The sequence below is a fragment of the Pipistrellus kuhlii genome, unplaced genomic scaffold (assembly GCF_014108245.1).
Source record: "Pipistrellus kuhlii isolate mPipKuh1 unplaced genomic scaffold, mPipKuh1.p scaffold_m20_p_170, whole genome shotgun sequence".
NCBI lineage: Eukaryota > Metazoa > Chordata > Mammalia > Chiroptera > Vespertilionidae > Pipistrellus > Pipistrellus kuhlii.
Genome location: NW_023425483.1, coordinates 63,897 through 85,000, shown reverse-complemented (window position 1 = coordinate 85,000; position 21,104 = coordinate 63,897). Strand labels below are relative to the sequence as shown.

General features: G+C 68.0%; 1 protein-coding gene across 1 annotated transcript in view; it reads right to left on the bottom strand.

Moving 5' to 3' along the window:
* The window catches only part of LOC118721058 (arf-GAP with SH3 domain, ANK repeat and PH domain-containing protein 2-like), a 35,473-nt gene extending 15,380 nt beyond the window's left edge, over positions 1-20,093 (bottom strand). Inside the window, exon 1 of the mRNA XM_036441580.2 lies at positions 19,617-20,093. Coding sequence (XP_036297473.2) covers positions 19,617-19,742 — 126 coding nt within the window. The 5' untranslated portion in view covers positions 19,743-20,093. The remainder of the gene's footprint in view (positions 1-19,616) is intronic.
* Positions 20,094-21,104: the final 1,011 nt, after the last annotated feature.

Genomic DNA, 21,104 nt, shown 5'->3' with positions numbered 1-21,104 from the left:
CTAAAGTCAATAAAGACTATATTTAAAAATTTAAAAAAACGAAAAGACATTAAAAGGAAAAACAGAGGCAGGCAGGGGCTGACACGCTTGCCTTAAACACGGGGCCACCTGGCACTCAGGGAGGGAAGCCCTTGGCAGGTGGCTGTTAAGTCAGCAGCTCACCTGCCCGGGCCGGGCGGGGTTTAAAGTGACACCGCGTCCCAGCCCGGCCCCCACAGCAGAGGCCTCCCCCCGGGGGCGAAGGAGGCACACAGACGCCTCCTGGGAAGGCCACCTCCCACCACCCTTTGGTTCCCGGTGCCGCACACACCCAGCCACGCCAGCGAGAGGGACGCATGAAGAATGTACAAGACCTGCTTCTGAGAGAGGATCGACGCGGAGACCGAGCGGGCCTGCAGACACAGCACACACACAGCACACACAGCACACACACCACGCACACACACACAGCACACACAGCACGCACACAGCACACACACACACAGCACACACAGCACACACAGCACGCACCCACACAGCACGCACACAGCACACACACAGCACACACAGCACACACACACACAGCACACACAGCACGCACACACACAGCACGCACACATACCACACAGGCCTTAACGTGCACACGTAAGTAAATTCCCACAAGACACTGCAGGTGGGGAGACCCGTGGGCAGTCGGTGCCGGGCGCTGGGAGCCAGGGGTCCCGATCCCTCTGCTGTCTGACAGGCTCTTCAAACCCCCCTCCCGGCCTGAGCCCGGGCCGTCATCAGTCACCGGGCCAGGCTCTCTCACCCGGCAGCCGGGGGCCTGACCTCCGGCCTCGGGGACCAGAACTGGTGACAGCCTCAGAGCCACTCTGAAGGTTCTGGATCACCGAGAACTCGCCCGATCCCGCCGAGGAGCAGGACACACCGCTCAGGCGGCAGCATTCCTCCCTGGAGCAGCGACGGGAGCGCACGGGGACCCGGAGCCCGCCGGGCACCGGGCCGGAACGCCGGGCGGCAGCCGGGCGCCGGGGCCCCTCCGCCAGGAGGCCAGGCCCTGGGGGTCCGAGCCCCCTCACCGTGGCTCCTCCCGACCAGCCACTCAAAATTCCTCCTGCTTCCTAAGGGTCAACACTCACCGATCAGCTTCTCAAACATCATCTTTTAAAAATCACACCTCTTCCTACGGCCAGAGAAACAGGTCTCTGTACACCAGTCCCACCGGCGGCCAGAGAAACTAGTTCCCGTTAACCAGTCCCACCGGCGGCCAGAGAAACTAGTTCCCGTTAACCAGTCCCACCGGCGGCCAGAGAAACTGGTTCCCGTTAACCAGTCCCACCGGTGGCCAGAGAAACTGGTTCCCGTTAACCAGTCCCACCGGCGGCCAGAGAAACTAGTTCCCGTTAACCAGTCCCACCGGCGGCCAGAGAAACTAGTTCCCGTTAACCAGTCCCACCGGCGGCCAGAGAAACCTCGTTCCCGTTAACTAGTCCCACCGGCGGCCAGAGAAACTAGTTCCCGTTAACCAGTCCCACCGGCGGCCAGAGAAACTAGTTCCCGTTAACCAGTCCCACCGGCGGCCAGAGAAACCTCGTTCCCGTTAACCAGTCCCACCGGCGGCCAGAGAAACTAGTTCCCGTTAACCAGTCCCACCGGCGGCCAGAGAAACTAGTTCCCACTAACCAGTCCCACCGGCGGCCAGAGAAACTAGTTCCCGTTAACCAGTCCCACCGGCGGCCAGAGAAACCTCGTTCCCGTTAACCAGTCCCACCGGCGGCCAGAGAAACTAGTTCCCGTTAACCAGTCCCACCGGCGGCCAGAGAAACTAGTTCCCACTAACCAGTCCCACCGGCGGCCAGAGAAACTAGTTCCCGTTAACCAGTCCCACCGGCGGCCAGAGAAACCTCGTTCCCGTTAACCAGTCCCACCGGCGGCCAGAGAAACTAGTTCCCGTTAACCAGTCCCACCGGCGGCCAGAGAAACTAGTTCCCACTAACCAGTCCCACCGGCGGCCAGAGAAACAGTGTTCCCACCAGCCCCTGGAGCTGCACTCTCAACGAGCCTGCCGGTCAGTGTCATTCATTCAACAAACACGCGCTGTGTGTGCTGCGTGTGCTGTGTATAATATGTGTGCGGCGTGTGCTGCGTGTGCTGTGTATAATATGTGTGCGGCGTGTGCTGCGTGTGCTGTGTGCTGCGTGTGCTGTGTATAATATGTGTGCGGCGTGTGCTGCGTGTGCTGTGTATAATATGTGTGCGGCGTGTGCTGCGTGTGCTGTGTGCTGCGTGTGCTGTGTATAATATGTGTGTGGCGTGTGCTGCGTGTGCTGCGTGTGCTGTGTGTGGCGTGCCCGGCCCATTCTGGGGGCCGGAAAGCAGCCCTCCGGGCCCAGCGGTGGCGAGTGAGACGCTAACGGGAGGGGACGTCTGCGAAGAATGCACGGCGGAGGGGGAGGGCGGGCCCACAGAACCCGCGTGGGGACGCGGGCACACGCTGGGGACGCCCGGGACCGGAGACAGGCGTGTCCATGAGCGGGAACACGGCCTCACACAGGAGGCGGCGGCAGGAGCGGGCAGGGTGGGGGTGGGACCGCTGCTCTCGGGCACAATCCGGCAGGCGCCCCGGCAGGCGCCCGGTGTCCGGGGGGCACTCGGCGAGCCCGGCTCCCGGCCCTCCCTAAGCAGGCGGCAGGCCTGACTGACCGCAGCCCAGGCTCTCCCCTCACCGATGCCCACGGGGGGACTTCCTGTGCGTGCAGAGCCCGCCCCGGCCGAGGCCCGCGCGGCGAGGGGTCAGAGGGAGACCGCCCGCTCCATCCTGCCCGCAGCCAGGCCCGCCTCCCTCCCTGCGGGCACTGGCTGGCGCCGGCTGGCAGGAAGGGAAGCTCTGGCCGGGCTGCTGGGGGAAAGGGAGGAAGTGGCAGGGAAAGTGCCCGCGGCGACCACAGCGGGCGGCAGAGCTCCCTCTGGGCCCCGCAGTCTGCGTGGTCAGGAGGCGGGAGGTGATGGTCAGGCCAGGAGAGCCGGCCAGGCCTCCCTCCTGCACCCCGGCTCCACCCTCCCTCCCTCTCCCCTGCCCCTCCCCCTGCTCTGTGCCAGACAGCCTGCCCCCCCCCACCTTCCTGGCTGCCTTCCGGCAAACCCACACAGACCCCTCCGTCTGGCGGGAGGGGCGTGCGCAGTGATTAGAGCACACGGACGCTCTCCTGCAAACTGCCTCCCGGGAGCCGGCCCTGCCTTCCCGCCCCATCCGCTGAGGCGGAAGGGGGGTGTCCCCTTTGTTGGGGGAGACTCGGGCACTGCATGTGGCATGGTGGCTCTGCAGAGCCCAGGCCGTGGGCGGAAGCTGCTCCCCTCCCCTCCCAGGGAGAGCCAGGCATGGGGACAGGCCCGCCCTGGGGCGCCATCACCGCAGCAGCAGGTCCAGAGTCCGGTCCAGAGACCTCCCGGGCGGGCGCTCAGCTGCACCAGGCAGGCCGGGGGCCATCGGGGCCACACCTCCACTGGGCCCCCCGGGACCCGCCGGCCAGCCTGCCCTCCCGCAGCCTCTGGGAGTGACGGGGAGCCATGGGCCTGCCTGTCCTGCCGTGTGCCAGCCCGGTGCGGCCGGGGTGACTGCTCACACCGGGAGCCTGCAGCCAGAAACCGGCTCCGCTCCCTCTCAGCCGGACCCGCAGCCGGTGAGCAACGGGGAACAAGCAGCACAACCCCCTCAGAGCCCCGCTCAGCCACACCTTCCCCCCGCCCTCCACCACACTAAGCCCAGCATCACCCTCCTCCCCGCCCCCTCCCGCAGACAGGGGAGCACAGCCCCTGGAGGGGCAGCCTCTGGAGCTGGGGATTCTTGACTGGAACCCAGGCCGGAGCGGTGAGGGCCTGTGGGGGGTGATGAGGGCCTGGGGGGGGGCGATGAGGGTCTGTGGGGGGCGATGAGGGTCTGAGGGGGGCGGTGAGGGTCTGTGGGGGGCGATGAGGGCCTGAGGGGGGCGATGAGGGCCTGTGGGGGGCGGTGAGGGTCTGAGGGGGGCGATGAGGGCCTGTGGGGGGCGGTGAGGGTCTGTGGGGGGCAGTGAGGGCCTGCGGGGGGCGATGAGGGCCTGCGGGGGGCAGTGAGGGCCTGCGGGGGGCGATGAGGGCCTGTGGGGGGGGCGGTGAGAGCCTGCGGGGGGCAGTGAGGGCCTGCGGGGGGCGATGAGGGCCTGCGGGGGGCGGTGAGGGCCTGCGGGGGGCAGTGAGGGCCTGCGGGGGGCGATGAGGGCCTGTGGGGGGGGCGGTGAGAGCCTGGGGGGGGGCGATGAGGGTCTGTGGGGGCAGTGAGGGCCTGTGGGGGGCGGTGAGGGCCTGCGGGGGGCGGTGAGGGCCTGGGGGGGGTGATGAGGGTCTGAGGGGGGCAGTGAGGGTCTGTGGGGGGGTGGTGAGGGTCTATGGGGGGGCGGTGAGGGTCTGTGGGGGGTGGTGAGGGCCTGTGGGGGGTGATGAGGGTCTGAGGGGGGCAGTGAGGGTCTGTGGGGGGCAGTGAGGGCCTGTGGGGGGTGATGAGGGTCTAAGGGGGGCAGTGAGGATCTGTGGGGGGCAGTGAGGGCCTGTGGGGGGCGGTGAGGGTCTGAGGGGGGCGGTGAGGGTCTGTGGGGGGCGGTGAGGGCCTGTGGGGGGCGGTGAGGGCCTGCGGGGGGCGGTGAGGGCCTGCGGGGGGCGGTGAGGGTCTGTGGGGGGCGGTGAGGGCCTGTGGGGGGCGGTGAGGGCCTGTGGGGGGCGATGAGGGTCTGTGGGGGGCGGTGAGGGTCTGAGGGGGGCGGTGAGGGTCTGTGGGGGGCGGTGAGGGCCTGTGGGGGGCGGTGAGGGCCTGGGGGGGGCGGTGAGGGTCTGTGGGGGGCGGTGAGGGCCTGTGGGGGGTGATGAGGGTCTGAGGGGGGCAGTGAGGGCCTGGGGGGGGCGGTGAGGGTCTGAGGGGGGCGGTGAGGGCCTGGGGGGGGCGATGAGGGCCTGTGGGGGGCGATGAGGGTCTGTGGGGGGCGGTGAGGGCCTGGGGGGGGCGGTGAGGGTCTGTGGGGGGCGGTGAGGGCCTGGGGGGGGCGATGAGGGCCTGGGGGAGGCGGTGAGGGTCTGAGGGGGGCAGTGAGGGTTTGTGGGGGGCGGTGAGGGCCTGTGGGGGGTGATGAGGGTCTGAGGGGGGCAGTGAGGGTTTGTGGGGGGCGGTGAGGGCCTGTGGGGGGTGGTGAGGGTCTGAGGGGGGCAGTGAGGGTCTGTGGGGGGCGGTGAGGGTCTGTGGGGGGCGATGAGGGCCTGCGGGGGGCAGTGAGGGTCTGAGGGGGGCAGTGAGGGCCTGCGGGGTGCGGTGAGGGTCTGTGGGGTGCGGTGAGGGCCTGCGGGGGGCGGTGAGGATCTGGGGGGGGCGATGAGGGCCTGCGGGGGGCGGTGAGGGTTTTTGGGGGCGGTGAGGGTTTTTGGGGTGCGATGAGGGCCTGCAGGTGATGGAAATGTCCCCAAGAAGCAGCAGGAAATAGGACCACAGACACACATGGCTGCGCCCATAACACTAAAACTCCAGATGCACAGCCCTCTGGAGGCACACACTGTCTCCTCTACCGAGCGCATAAATCTGCATACATTAGGCCTCAATAGGAGCATTTGCATAGGGGTGTGCCGCTCCCACTCCCAGGCTGCTGTCCCCGGAGACCCAGGTGCCAGGCTGCCGGCGGAGGGGCAGCCAGACGGAGGAGGCCCTTCGCTCCCCTCCCAGGTGAGCCCGCTCAGGGGGAGGGCTGGGGGGGCGCTGCCGCTGGCCTTGCCCACAGCCAGACACCCCCTCTCAGCCCCAAGCTCCGCCCCCTGCAGCACCCGCCCGCCCCTCCCCCCAGGGAGCCCAACACCAAATGCAAAGCACAGCCACCGAAGGCTGAGGCGGTAACCGGGTGGGGCTGGACGGAAGCCGGGGTCCCTCTCCTCCTCCTCCGGGTGGGCCGGTGCGGGCAGGAGGCAGGCTCCTGGCCACGCCAGGAGGGCAGCCTGGATGCCCAGACACACCACTCGTGGTAAACGCGGCTCAGGGGCTGGGCGTCGGCCTAGGAGGCGGGAGGTCAGGGCACAGGCCGGGCTGCAGGCTCCATCGCCGGTGTGGGGCGTGCAGGAGGCGGCTGACCCATGACTCTCCCCTCACTGATGTTGCTCTCTCTCTCTCCTTCTTCCCTCCGAAATCAATAAAAATGTATTTTTACAAACATTGAGACTGACAACCCCTCCAAGGCCACATGGCCACGCGCACCTCCTACCGCAGACACGGGAGCCGGAGCGGCTCCGGACTCAGAGCTCTGAGCCTGTGCTCACGGTTCCCCCTGCGGGAGGGGCCTCACACCTGCCCCCTTGGCCCGCTTCCTCTCCAGGCGGCCGCTCTCTGGGGGTTATGGACAACCCGCCTTTCCCGGAACAGCTGATGCCGCTGTGCGAATAGTGACGGGAACTGTTCGCTCTCTCCCGAAGTAACTCGCAAACGTTTCCGAACGGCCTGTCCTCCCAGCCACACAGCCCGGCCCGCGCGGCTCCCTGGTGGGGCGTCGGCCTAGGAGGCGGGAGGTCAGGGTTCGATTCCTGGTTAAGGGCACAGGCCCAGGCTGTGGGCTCCATCCCCAGAAGGGGCGTGCAGGAGGCAGCAGGTCCGTGATTCTCTCTCATCACGGATGCTTCTAGCTCTCTCTTCCTCGCCCTTCCTCTCTGAAATCAATAAAAATATTTAAAAACTACTAAAATAACAATAAAGACAATAACGTAGTAACAACACTTTATCTTTTGAAGACCCTGCTAAACACACGGTCTGAGCGCAGGCACAGGAACCCATGGGTGCCCTGCCCGCACCTTTAAAAGCCCAAACTGACTAGTTTGGCTCAGTGGCTAGAGCGTCGGCCTGTGGACTGAAGGTCCCGGGTTCGATTCCGCTCAAGGGCATGTGCCTTGGTTGTGGGCACATCCTCAGTAGGGGATGTGCAGGAGGCAGCTGATGAATGTTTCTCTCTCATCAATGTTTCTAACTCTCTATCCCTCTCCCTTCCTCTCTGTAAAAAATCAGTAAAATTTATTTTAAAAAAATAAATATAAAAACCCGACGGTAACTGAGTGGCCCGGACACTCCGGTGGCTCTGAGTAACAGCACGCTTCTCCCTGACGAGAGACGGGCAATCCTGGCTCCGGTCCCAGGGCGACCACCAAGGATAAGGATCTTACGAAGCCCCCCCCCCCCCCGCCCCCGGCGGCTGCCTCCCGCCCACAGGCTTCCCCGGGTCGAGGGTAAAGAGGAGCAGCCCCTTAGACAAAAGGGCCTCCGCTCTCGGAGGTCGCAGCTTGGCCGCAGGAAGCAGGAACACAAACACAGGAAGCAGGTCCACGGAGACCGCAATCCCTGGATGCCGGGGGGAGGGGAGGGCCTCGGGGTCCCGCCCGGCAGGACCCCGAACACAACCCCGGCTCCCCTCCACCAGCACTCTGACCAGGAGGAACGGGAGGGGGCGGCAGACACCCAGGTCTGTCCCAGGGACTGGCGGACGGACAGACAGATGGACCGACGAATGGACCCTCGGTGGGTTGAGGGCTCTCTGGACAGATGGATGGATGGATGGAAAGAGAGAGGAGCGAAGGCAGTCCAAGACTAGTTGCCCTAAGAGCGGAGGAGAGCAAGTGGCTTCTGTGGGCGGGGCCTGTGGGGAGGTGACGAAGTTGCAGAAGAGGAGGCAGGTGGATACAGTGTTGCACGAGGAAGCTGTACCGCCTGGGCTGTTACAGTAGATCCTGGAGGTTCTTAACAGATTTTCCTGGTCCTCGGATCGTTCAAAGGATGGCAGACAGCCTTGACTCTGCACACCACACACGCTGATTCCTACACTTAGCAGCCAGCCCGTGGAAGGGGGAGGCAGAAATTCACGGCATTAAGATGACCTAGCCCTTGACCATGACCATTCCCGGAGACCCGTGTGCTGGGCAGCACGCTGGGCTCTGAGGATGGGGAGACGGGAAGACTAATTCTGCCGTGGCCCCGAACAGCCCCAGGCCCAGCCGGAGGGGGCCGGCCCTCACAGCCCCGGGCCCAGCCGGAGGGTCCGGCCCGCACAGCTGGGCACAGCCGGAGGGGTCCGGCCCTCACAGCCCCGGGCACAGCCGGAGGGGTCCGGCCCTCACAGCCCTGGGCACAGCCGGAGGGTCCGGCCCTCACAGCCCCGGGCACAGCCGGAGGGGTCCGGCCCTCACAGCCCCAGGCCCAGCCGGAGGGTCCGGCCCTCACAGCCCCGGGCACAGCCGGAGGGGTCCGGCCCTCACAGCCCCAGGCCCAGCCGGAGGGGTCCGGCCCCTCACAGCCCCGGGCACAGCCGGAGGGGTCCGGCCCGCACAGCCGGAGGGGTCCGGCCCGCACAGCCCCGGGCACAGCCGGAGGGGTCCGGCCCGCACAGCCCCGGGCACAGCCCCGGGCACAGCCGGAGGGGTCCGGCCCGCACAGCCCCGGGCACAGCCGGAGGGGTCCGGCCCTCACAGCCCCGGGCACAGCCGGAGGGTCCGGCCCGCACAGCCCCGGGCACAGCCGGAGGGTCCGGCCCTCACAGCCCCGGGCACAGCCGGAGGGGTCCGGCCCTCACAGCCCCGGGCACAGCCGGAGGGGTCCGGCCCTCACAGCCCCGGGCACAGCCGGAGGGGTCCGGCCCTCACAGCCCCAGGCCCAGCCGGAGGGTCCGGCCCTCACAGCCCCGGCCCCCCCCCCCCCCCCAGCACCACGGCGACCGGGAACGTGGAGTTCGGAGCTCCCTAACTCCAAGGAGGCCTGGTATTCGCTGAGGCCGGCGGACAGGCCACAGGGCTCCTCCTGCCGTCGCAAGCTCCTCAGCAGCGGCCCAGGACCCGGCCCTCCGTCCGTCCGTCTGTCCGAGGGTCCTGCAGACAGCTGGCCTCACCGGCCCTCCGTCTGTCCGAGGGTCCTGCAGACAGCTGGCCTCACCGGCCCTCCGTCCATCCGTCCATCCAAGGGTCCTGCAGACAGCTGGCCTCACCGGCCCTCCGTCCATCCGAGGGTCCTGCAGACAGCTGGCCTCACCGGCCCTCCGTCCCTCCGTCTGTCCAAGGGTCCTGCACACAGCTGGCCTCACGGGCCCTCCGTCTGTCCGAGGGTCCTGCACACAGCTGGCCTCACCGGCCCTCCGTCCGTCCGTCTGTCCGAGGGTCCTGCACACAGCTGGCCTCACCGGCCCTCCGTCCGTCCGTCTGTCCGAGGGTCCTGCAGACAGCTGGCCTCACCGGCCCTCCGTCCGTCCGTCTGTCCGAGGGTCCTGCAGACAGCTGGCCTCACCGGCCCTCCGTCCGTCCGTCTGTCCGAGGGTCCTGCAGACAGCTGGCCTCACCGGCCCTCCCGCGGCACTCGGGCCCACACTGCAGGCGGGAGGCATCCACATAACGAACTCCCTCCGAGAGCTACTCGTCAAATCACCCGGAAAGCTCAGCCCCTCTTCACAGGCCCCCCCGACCCCCGGGAGACGGGCTCCCCGCCCGCCGCAGCCGCTCACTTCGACTCAGCTGTCTTAGGACAACGGAGACAGCAGGATCGCACCTGCTGCGGCTCCCAGCGGCCCTGGGGCCCCGAGCCTCGTCCTCCCCCTCCCTCCGCGGCCTCAGCCTGTGCCCGGGCCTCTGCGGTTCCTCTTTAGCTGTGGGGTCCTGCGTTAAAAAAAAATCCTTCCCCGAGGAGGTGGAGACTCTGCAACCCTAAATCAGCCCTCTTATTGATCTTAGAGAGAGAGGAAGGGAAACGGGGAGAGAGACATAGATCGGCTGCTGGCCACACACACCTGCAGCCTGGGCGTGTGCCGTGGCCGGAACCCCCGTGACCTTTGGCGTCCGGGACGACACTCAGCCACGGAGCCACACGCGCAGGGCAGGGCGGGGGCCGTTTCTGGGACCCCGAGGGTCACATGAGGGTCACATGACGGGCTTCCCAGCGCCTCTCCTCTCCTCGCACAGGGCCGTTCTCTTCACCTCCATGTTCCAGCGCCCTCGGCTCGCTGGCTCCACTTATTCAGCCTAAGAGTACCGTCTGTTTGTGGGGTTTTATGAGAAAATAGCAAATTCCTGAAACACTCCTTTGCGGCCACCGTTACTCCCTCTTTCAGACAAACACCTGACACAGCGTCAGAGCAGCTGCAGCGCCTGAGGGCGGAGCAGGCCTGGGCCCTCCCGGGGAGGGAGGGAGGCGGAGAGGGAGGGAGGGAGGGGGTAAGGGGAGGGAGGCAGGCCGGCCCGTAAATTAAAAGAGAAAATGAAGCGGGAGCCCCAGGAGACTGCCTCTGAGCTACGACCACAGCCCTGCGCCCGGACATCGATCACACTGACGTGGCTCTGGCCGTGAGGCAGGCTGCCCGCGAACGCCGAGCTGCCGGGCGGCTCCCGAAGGTGAGGAATCGGCTCCTGGGACCGACCAGCCGGTTCTGGGACACGGAGGCCGCGGCCCGAAGGCGCCGCCGTTACCGTCATTTCATCACTGCCATCGCCAGCGCTGCAGCTTCGGCTGACGGGGAGGCGGGAGCAGGCCTGGCCTGACACCCACGGTAACGCCCCTCCCCCAGCCACGGCCCCTGGAACACCTCCCTTTGAAAGAAAACACACCGGCCGAGACCAGTGTGGCTCAGTGGATAGAGCGTCGGTCTGCGGACTGAAGGGTCCCGGGTTCGATTCTGGTCAAAGGCATGCACCTTGGTTGGCGGGCACATCCCTGGTGGGGGGTGTGCAATAGGCAGCTGATCGATGATTCTCTCTCATTGATGTTTCTAACTATCCCTCTCCCTTCCTCTCTGTGAAAAATCAATAAAATATTTTTTAAAAAGAAAAAAAAAATAAAACACGGGGGGAAAAAAAAGAAAAAAGAGAAAACAGCCCTGATGGGGTAGCTGTTTGTTAGAGCAAAGTCCCCATTCCCCAAGGTTATGGGTTCGATCTGCAGTCAGGACACATACAAGCAGCAGCCAATGAATCTATCTATATCTATATCTATATCTATATTTATGTCTTTACCTATATACCTATACCTATACCTATACCTATACCTATACCTATACCTGTACCTATATCTATATACCTGTATCTATACCTATACCTATACCTGTATCTATACCTATACCTATATATAAGAGAGACAACATGCAAATTAGGCCGGGTCGCAGTAACAGTTACAACCCATCAGAAGGCTGCGCAGGCAGGGGAGGCCGGAGCGGAGATGGAGACAGAGACAGGACCTGCCTGAGCTGCTGCGCTGCCGGCTTGGGCAGCCCTGGAGCGGACACAGACGGGGTGGGGGGCGGACACAGACGGGGTGGGGGGTGGACACAGACGGGGTGGAGGGTGGACACAGACGGGGTGGGGGGCGGACACAGATGGGGTGGGGGGCGGATACAGACGGGGTGGGGGAGGCCCTGGAGCGGACACAGACGGGGTGGGGGGTGGACACAGACGGGGTGGGGGGAGCCCCGGAGCGGACACAGACGGGGTGGGGGGAGCCCCGGAGCGGACACAGACGGGGTGGGGGGAGGCCCCGGAGCGGACACAGACGGGGTGGAGGGTGGACACAGACGGGGTGGGGGAGGCCCTGGAGCGGACACAGACGGGTGGGGGGCGGCTGGGGAGGAAGTCAGTCCATTTAGCAGGTCAGGCCTGACTCTCTCGACGGCCTGAGAAGCAGGAGAGGACAGACCACGGCGGGTCTCACACACCCTAGCGGGGAGCTCAGATGTCACCCACAGGAGCAGGAGGGCGCACCCCGGTCTCGCTGCCACTGTAAGCGAACCGTCCTGGTGGCTACCCGGCATGGGCCCTGACCGGGAATCGAACCCTGACCTCCTGGTTCACAGGGCAGCATTCAAACGCTGAGCCACGCCGTCCTGGCAGTTTATTTTTTCTTAAGCAACTTCCAGATACAATCCAGAACCACACTTCCTCGTCAGCGCTACAGACGCGGCTGATTCTTATCCCCAACACTGACCTCAGACCCCTGACAAACGCAACCACGTCCGGAGGCCAAGAGCCAGAACCTCCGGACACAAACCACCTACAAAGCACCGCGCGCCTTTCCGTCCGACCAGATGTGCGGGGCGGCGGCCTGCTCGGTCACCTGGCCCCAAGGTCACCGGCCCCAAGGTCACCCGCAAGGGGAGGGCGGCGTGGCCCGTGCCCTCCCCTCCACCAGACACCCGCCAAACCACAGAGCCGTGCGAAAACCACAGCTTCCTGGCGGAGAGCGCGCTCCCCCACCCCGGCCGGGCTCTCAGGACCTCGGCGCCAGAAAACCGCGTTTCCGTAAAGCTCAGCGCCAGATTGTGCACCGACCACGGGCCTGTGAGGGCAGCGTCACCGCTCCCCCCGAGACGCAGGCCAGCGGCCGAGGCCAAGGCCTGCAGCCCGGACGAAGGCGAAGGCCGGGCTGTCCTGGTCACTTCCTATGGCGTGAAGGTCACTTACAGACCGCCTGCCGCTAAGCGTGAAGGTCACTGAGCGGCACCTGCTGCTGAGCACCTCCCGGGCTTGGTGTCCTGACCCGTCTGGGCCCCAGGCCATCTCAGGGACCCGCGCGGTCTGGCCTGCAGACGCCAGGGGTCCATGGGGGCCGGCGGGAGGGAGGCCCCCAAGGACGCGGGAGGACGCGAATCGCGGGCGGCTGCTCGGCTGCGGGCAGGGGTCCTGCAGCCGCATCGCCGGTCTGAGCCCCGGCTCCGTCACGGACCAACAGGCCACGCCGGGCCCGACTCCAAACACAGCACAGCCCCAACGCCGTGGTCGGCAAAAGGCGGCTCTGGCCCCTGGAGTGTGGCTCTTCCACAAAACACCACGGCCTGGGCGCGTCTGTGTGGAAGAGGTGGCGTTAGAAGACGTTCACGTTTAAAAGATGTGGCTCTCCAAAGAGATGTCCATCATCGTGCTGTTGCTATTCGGCTCCGTGGGCTGATGAGTTTGCCGACCGCTGTCCTAACCGAACGAGGCTCCTAGAAATGCCAGCGCCCGGCGTTCGGGTTGAAGAAAAACACCCGCAGCAGCAGGCCCGGGCCCTGTGGGCACCGGGAACGAGGCCCGAGCTGACCGCCTGCAGGTCCGAGACCAGGCTTCCTCCTCAGAGGGAAGGAGTCTCTCTCTCACACACACACCCCGTTTCCTGGCAGGGCTGGCATGCTGAAGGCACGCAGACACAGCCCCGCAGCAGGCGTGCGGTGATGTCACCGCGATCGTTAGCAGGCGGCCTGCCAGCCTGGCCCGCAGCCCGGGGCGCGGCGGCGGGAAGCGTTCCCGCAGCCGAGGCGGCGGAGCGGGAGGAAGTGGCCACGGGAGCCGGGCCAGAGCATCCGCTCCAGAAGCGCGAGAGGCCCCTGGCCACAGCGGTGCGACTCAGGGGGGCCGGGGTCACGGGGGCCGGGGTCACGGGGGCCGGGGTCCCAGGGGCCGGGGTCACGGGGTCCGGGGTCACAGGGGACAGGGTCCCAGGGGCCGGGGTCACGGGGATCGGGGTCACAGGGGACGGGGTCACAGAGGACGGGGTCACGGGGTCCGGGGTCCCAGGGGCCGGGGTCACGGGGATCGGGGTCACAGGGGATCGGGGTCACAGGGGACAGGGTCACGGGGATTGGGGTCACGGGGTCCGGGGTCCCAGAGGACAGGGTCCCAGGGGACGGGGTCACGGGGATTGGGGTCACGGGGTCCGGGGTCACAGGGGCCGGGGTCACGGGGTCCGGGGTCCCAGGGGCCGGGGTCACGGGGTTCGGGGTCCCAGGGGCCGGGGTCACGGGGTCCGGGGTCCCAGGGGACGGGGTCATAGGGGACAGGGTCCCAGGGGACGGGGTCACGGGGTCCGGGGTCCCAGGGGCCGGGGTCACGGGGTCCGGGGTCACAGGGGACGGGGTCACAGGGGACAGGGTCCCAGGGGACGGGGTCACGGGGGCCGGGGTCACGGGATCCGGGGTCCCAGGGGCCGGGGTCACGGGGTCCGGGGTCCCAGGGGACAGGGTCCCAGGGGATGGGGTCACGGGGATTGGGGTCACGGGGTCCGGGGTCACAGGGACGGTGCAGAGGCCTCCCGGGCCCGGGTCTGCTGGGGCAGCTCTGGTGCCCACACCCCAGGTCTGAGCCCGCCCCCCCCCCCCCCCCCCTGCGGCCTTGGCCGAGCTGCTCAGGCTCTGCACCTCCCGGGGTTTTTGTGAGAACTGCACCAGTTCATCGCTGGGTCTAAAGAAATCAGAGCACACAGGGAGCACCGGTGAATACCGGAGGGCAAAGCCGAGAGGGAAACCCAGCGGTGACACTGCAGCCCGTCCGGACCGCAGGTACGGTGAGCACAGCCGCCCGGGTGGGTCATGGCACCCCCGTCCCCCCGTCCCCCCAGCCGCACTGAGAGCAGGGACCCCTGCCGATCATGCCTGGACAGCCACGGGAACCGTGTTCTTGAACTTTACCATATTCCTGTTGGTTTCAGAGAGGAGGGGTGAGAGAGGGAGAGACATCGGTGATGAGAATCATGGATCGGCTGCTTCCTGTGCACCCCACACCGGGGACGGAGCCTGCCATCCAGGCCTGTGCCCCCCTGGGAATCAAACCCGGGGCCCCTCAGCTCACAGGCTGACTCTCTGCCCACCGAGCCAAATCGGCGAGGTCCATGTGAACTTTTTAAAGCCACGAGGGGCCCAGGAACCTGTCAGGCGTGAATGCACATTGCTTCTTCCCAGGTGCAGTCATTCCCCAACAACAGACCTCCTGGGTGTGTGAGGGAGAAAGGAAAGAGGGCTTTACCGAGATTCTGCTCCAACAACTTGGAGACAAATGGGAAGCCCTAAATTCTTGGTGGGAAAAACAAAACAAAGCTCAGGCCCCGCCCCATGCGAGGGAGCCGGCAGCTCAGGGCACCGGGCACCAGGGGGCCACAGCCAGGCTCCGGGCCCGGAACACGCCTATCCCGCCCCGTGAGCACAGCGTGTACCTGGACGTGGCGCGACACGGGCTCTGACTCAGAGGCCTGAGGGGAGACGTTCACGTCTTACAGGCTGGGGCCCTGCTTGGACCGGGGAGGTCTGGGCACCGTGCACGGCGCTCCGACGGGGACAGGTGCCAGGCCCTCACCTGAGGCCATTTCCCCACTGATGTTTAGAGAGAGAGGGAGGGCGGGGGAGAGGCAGAGAGAGAAGCATGGATGAGAGAGAGAGACACGTAGGTTGGTTGCCTCCCCACATGGGCCCTGACCAGACCGGGGCCCGGGATCGAGCGCACAACTGAGATGCATGCCCTGGACCAGAATGGAACCCGGGACCCTTCTGTGTGCAGGCCGGCACTCTACCCACTGAGCCACACCGGCTTGGGCGCTCGTGAGCCCTTGACCGTGGCCAGTGCCACTGAGGAACTCCAAGTGCTCCACGAAGCACGGCTCCGGCCTAGGAGTGCGGGTGCAGGAGGAGATCGGGGCTGCTCCCAGCTCCTGCCCCCGCAGCCCTCCGCGGAGTGGGCGGCTGGGAAAACCCACCGGAGGACCAGCTGGCCACTGGATCGGGAGGGACCCATATTGACCGATGGCAGGAGGGCCCTCGTGACTAAAGCATGTGGCCACTCCCCTGACTTCCCATGCCAACCGCACGCCGCCCCCACCCAGGCCTCCTAACCCAGCCCCGGGCGCCGGCCGCTCCGCCCTGGGCGGCCAGGCCCGGCGGGTGGCACTGTCCCTGGCCCCGGGCTGCAGGCTCCGTCACGGAGAACGAAGAACTCGCTCCGGGCGTGCCGACGCCCGCCCTCGCTCCGCAGGGCTCAGAGTCCCCGGGCACCCAGCAGGAGGAGGCGGATACGCTTCCTGTTACTCACAAAAGGGGGGGAGTTAGTGGGTGGGATGGGGGGGCACTAGGAGATCTTTTCTTCCTCGAGTGACTCAAACATCTCAGAACACGTAAGTCCAGACTTCAGAACACAGACAGCACCCGGGGCCCGCCTGCCCACAGAACCTCACTTCCACTCACAAACACACCGGCAGAGGGGGCCTCCGGCCGGCAGGCAGCGTCTGTCCAGCTGGAAGAGCCGTCTCAGACAAGTCCCAAAGGGCTGGGATTCAGAATCGCACTCTTTTCTCTCTTTTTTTAACATATGTATTTTTTATCTCAGAGAGGAAGGGAGAGGGAGAGAGACAGAAACGGCAGTGATGAGAGAGAATCACAGATCGGCTACCCCCTGTACGGGTGCCCCCCCCCCGACCCCCGCGGGGATCAAGTCTGAAACCTGGGCATGGGCCCGACGGGGAATCGAACCCATGACCTTCTGGTTCATAGGTCGACACTCAACCCCTGAGCCACGCCAGCTGACCCAGAATCGCATTCTTGCCGGAAAAGCCCAGAGGCCCGGTTCCCGCCCTGATCGCGGGGGAGGCCGCTGGCTCCCGGGGGTCCTGGCAGCCCGGCCAAGCACCCCGGAGGCTCACCCCACCCCTGCAGCTAGAACCCTGCGCGGGGACACCACTGAGGTCTCCACGGTAACCGAGGACAACAGAGCGGAGCAAGATGGCCCCGAGGGAGGAGATTCCATCTTACATCTCCCGAGTCAGCGTCCGATTTACATTTAAAACTATGTACGCCACCGAGCCACACAGGCAGGCGGGAGGCAGGATGCTCTGAAGGAGTTTCCCATACACACGGGATTCCTGAGGAGGACACAACTTCTCCCTGTTTCCAGACAATTCCCAAGTGCCCAGAGACTCAAAGAAGCGGAGACAGAAGTAACCCCCAGCCCCCAGGAAAGCCACCGTCACAGATGTACGCCATCACGGCGCATGCTCTTCCCGTTATTTCCAAAAACACAGGGCAGCCCCGGACCTCATCTGAAATGGTGCCAAAGTAACGATTTCGCCCGGAGAAAGGGATCAGGTAAAAAAATGTAAAACAGTCTCGCGGTGACCTGTTGCCGAGAGAGCTGCTTAAAAAAATAAACACGGGTTTAATAAAAACAAACCAAACGAAAGCACGGGTTTCCGAGTGGCTTTTCATCCCCTTCCTCATTGAGCCATTCACGTCTCTCCCCCCTCTCCTCCTCCCTCCCTCCCTCCCTCATGCAAATCTCCTGGGCCCGGTCCTCCCGGGCTCTGTGGCTTAACCACAACCTGTTAGCGGTCGGACTCTCACCGGGTGTCTGCCAGGGCCGTGCTGGGTGTGTGCTCGTTAGCGCTCCCCTCGGCCCCCCGCGGCCCGGCCTGAACGCGGAGGGAACGCGGAGCTCCCGGAGCCCACACACCTGGCGAGGGGGGGGCTCTGAACTCGAACCCAGGCCTGGCGGACAAAGGAGTCATTCAGGGAGCGCGGCCGCACACAGGAACAGGAAGCAGCATCTGCTTCTGAAACCAGCGTGGAGCCCGTTCCGATGCCAGCTCAGCAGGCCTCGCTGCGCCCGCCTTCCTCGCGGGGAAAGCAGGGGTGAGGCGCCCGGGCCACGGATGTGGAAGCCGTAGCATCGGGGGGACCCGCACCCCCCAGAGCCTCGCTGCAGGTGTGCGTGAAGAGATAAAAGGCACATTCCCGCAGGACCGGGGAGGTGCCGGGGCCAGAGGTCAATCCGTTCAAAGCGCGTTTCCCAATCCAGGACTGGGTGTGGCCACAGGCCTGAGGGGCGGCCCGGCGGCAGGTAACATCCGGTCCCATACCCGCTCCCCTGCCTCTCTCCAGGGGCCAACGCAGCTGCGTGTCACACACCAAAGGATGTGGGCACCCCCGGCCAATAAGGCCATCAACAGGCCCGGGTTTTGGTGAACACCCCGGAAAGGGCATCATTTAAACGGACCCCGTGCAGACCTCGCTCTCAGAAACGCAAGCTCCCACGGCCGCCGTCCCGGGTGGCACCCCGTCCCAGGGTGCAGCCTGGATCGGCTCCTGGCCGAATTCCACCTCCTCACCCCGAGACCTTCACGGATTCCCGGGCTCCGAGGGCACCGCGGAGGGAGCTGGCCTCTAGCACAGTGACCGAGCCCCGTCTCCCCGTCTGCTCCATCCCCCAGCGCCAGGGCAGGCTCCCAGCGGCGTGGAAGGACACGCTGGTGCCGGACGGGGACCGCAGAGGCTGTGCCCGCTTCCCGGCCGCGCCTATCCGCCCGGCCTCCCACGTCTGGCACCGGGAAGAACATGTGGCTGACACACCGCCGCGGGAAAGAAACAGAACTCGCAGCCCGGCCAGGCCGCTCCGAAAGCTCTGGGCACCTGCGCCTTCCCTTAGCAGCCGCTTCCTCTCCGGCTGCCGTCATTCCGCGGACATCATGAATGGTATTTTCAAAGCACCATGAGCATGTTTCTCTGGCCCAGCACGTCCGGGGGGGGGCGGGGGGGGCTCTTCCGGGCCCTCCCATCTGCCTCCCATCGGCCTGTCTGCGGCTGGGCTGACACAAGCAGAACTCAGTGCCGTGGGGTCCCAGAGCTCCCTGAGTGAGGATTCCGTGAGGTTTGCAAGCAGGTCCCCTCTGCGAGAAGGGGGAGGGGCCGGGGGAGGGGCTGGGAGGGCAGCCCTGGCTGCACTCAGAACAGTCAGGGCGCTGAAGCTGCGACTTCTGCCTTAGCCCGTTAGTGACTGTGCCTCCAAAGGGAGAGAAAAAGGTTTCCATTCAGAGAAACATTCTGGATTTCCACCCCCCAGCCCCCAGCAATGCCTAACAGCAAACGCTTTGTTCCGGGGCCACAGAAAGGAATGCCATCGCCTCTCTTACAGCTCTGGGGTGACCCCCATCCCTCCCTCCGCCCAGACAGCTCCTAAACCTTAGAACCCAAAGCCCCTACGAGCCCCCACGTTAGGGCTGCCGCCTGACATCCCGGCCCAGAGAACCATAACCATCTCCTGCGGTCCACACGGGCTCACGTGCGGCTGGAGGGCCGGCGCCCCACGGGGAGCCTGACCCCGGGGCCTGGGACCCGCACCGGCCTGGGAAGGACGGAAGGACGCGGGGCTGCCCCCCCCCCCGCAACCCCCCGGACGTCAGGGCCCTGAGGGGGCAGAAGCGGCCCCAAACCGGCCGCCATCGGCCCTGCCCTCCCCTCCCGCCCGCGGCCGGTCAGGGCGCCGCTCCCGCCCGGCGTCCCCGCGGGAGGGGGCGGGCCGGGGGCCGGGGCCGGGCGCAGTGGCGGCGCCGGGCGGCAGGGTAGGCGCAGGGAACGGGTGCGGGGGAATGGGTGCCGGGGGGAACGGGTGCGAGGGGAACGGGTGCCGGGCGGCGATCCCAGGCCTCGGGCCAGAGCGCGGCCTCCCTGGGCGCCCCCGGGCCCCGGGCCCTCCCGGCGGGTGCGCACCCCGTTCCCGGAGGGGCCCCGGACGGAGGCGCACACCTGCCCGCGGGGCCGCTGCCGGCGGGGCCCCAGCCGGTCCCGGAGGCGGGTGCGCGGGGCGGGCGGGTGCGCGGGGCGGCGGGCCGGGGAGCCGGGCCCGGGCCGGCACCGCCCCGGCTCCGGGCAGAGTGGGGCGGGGCCGGGGGCCGGGGGCCCGCGGGGGCCGGGGGCCGGGCGGGCCCTTCAAACAGGCCCCGGTGGCCGCGGCCGCCTCCGCGGACAAAGGCTCGGGCTCGGGGCGGGGAGCCGGGCGGCCGGACCGAGGAGGAAACTTTCCCGGGAGCGGGCGCGGGCCCGGCGGCGGCTCACCTCCTCGATGGCGGCCACGGTGTGGCGGCACTGCGCCGTGCGCGTGGTGAAGCTGGAGGCCGTGGGCGCCTTGTAGTCCTCATGGGTCTCCGCCACGAACTCCGCCACCGAGATCCGGTCCGGCATCGCCGCGCCGCCCGGGCCGCTCCCCGCCGCCGCCGCCGCCGCCGGGGCCGCCGCCGCCCGGGCCGCCGCCCGGGGCGCGGACAAAGGGAGCGCGGGGCCTGCGGGGCCGGGGCCGGGGCCGGGGGCCGGGGGCCGCGGGGCGGGAGCCGCTGCCGCGGGCCCGGCGGCGGGAGCAGGGGCGGCGCACCCGCAGCTCGGCCCGGCCGTCCGCCCGCCGCGCCTCCGAGCGCCCTCCGCCGCCGCCGCCGCCTCCGCCTCCGCCGCCGCCGCCTCCGCCGAGACCACGGCCGCGGGGACGCGCAGAGCCGGGAAGCGCCGCCACCGCCGCGGGCGAACCGGAGCGTCCGGCGGAGGGCGGGGGCGGGGCCGGCCGGGGGCGGGAGCGGGGCCGGCCGGAGGGGGCGGGGCCGGGCGGGAGCCAATCCGCGCGCTCGCTGCCGCCGCCAGGATCCCGGGAGCCGGGCCCGCGGGAAGCCCGCGCCCCGCACCGTCCCCGCGTCCGGGCCCCGCGCCGCGGGCTGGGCTCCAGGACGCGCCCCGCGGGGCCGGGGCCGGGAGGGGCGGTGGCGGGCCTGGCGGCGGGCTCCCCGGCGCCGCCCCTCCGGCTCCGCGGGGCGCGCAGGAGACGCTGGGCCCCCCAGGCCAGGCCCGGCCTCCTGGTGCACCGCACCGCCCCGCACCCCCGCCGCTCCCCGCCCCGCCCCACCGCCCCGCACCCCGCCCCACCCCGCCCCACCCCACCGCCCCGCACCCCCGCCGCTCCCCACCCCGCCCCCAACCCACCGCCCCGCCCCGCCCCGCCCCAACCCACCGCCCCGCACGCCCCGCCGCTCCCCACCCCGCCCCAACCCACCGCCCCGCCCCGCCCCGCCCCAACCCACCGCCCCGCACGCCCCGCCGCTCCCCACCCCGCCCCAACCCACCGCCCCGCACCCCCCACCCCACCCCGCCCCGCCGCTCCCCACCCCGCCCCAACCCACCGCCCCGCCCCAACCCACCGCCCGCACGCCCCGCCCCGCCCCGCCCCGCACCCCCGCCCCGCCCCACACCCCCCGCCGCTCCCCACCCCGCCCCAACCCACCGCCCCGCACCCCCCGCCGCTCCCCACCCCGCCCCATCCCACCGCCCCCGCCCCAACCCACCGCCCCGCACCCCCCGCCCCGCCCCGCCCCACCGCCCCGCACCCCGCCCCACCGCACCGCCCCCCCCCCGCACCCCACCCCGCCCCAACCCACCGCCCCGCACCCCTCACCCCGCCCCGCCGCACCGCCCCGCACCCCCCACCCCACCCTGCCCCACCGCCCCGCACCCCACCCCGCCCCACCCCCCCACCCCGCACCCCCCGCCCCGCCCTGCCCCACC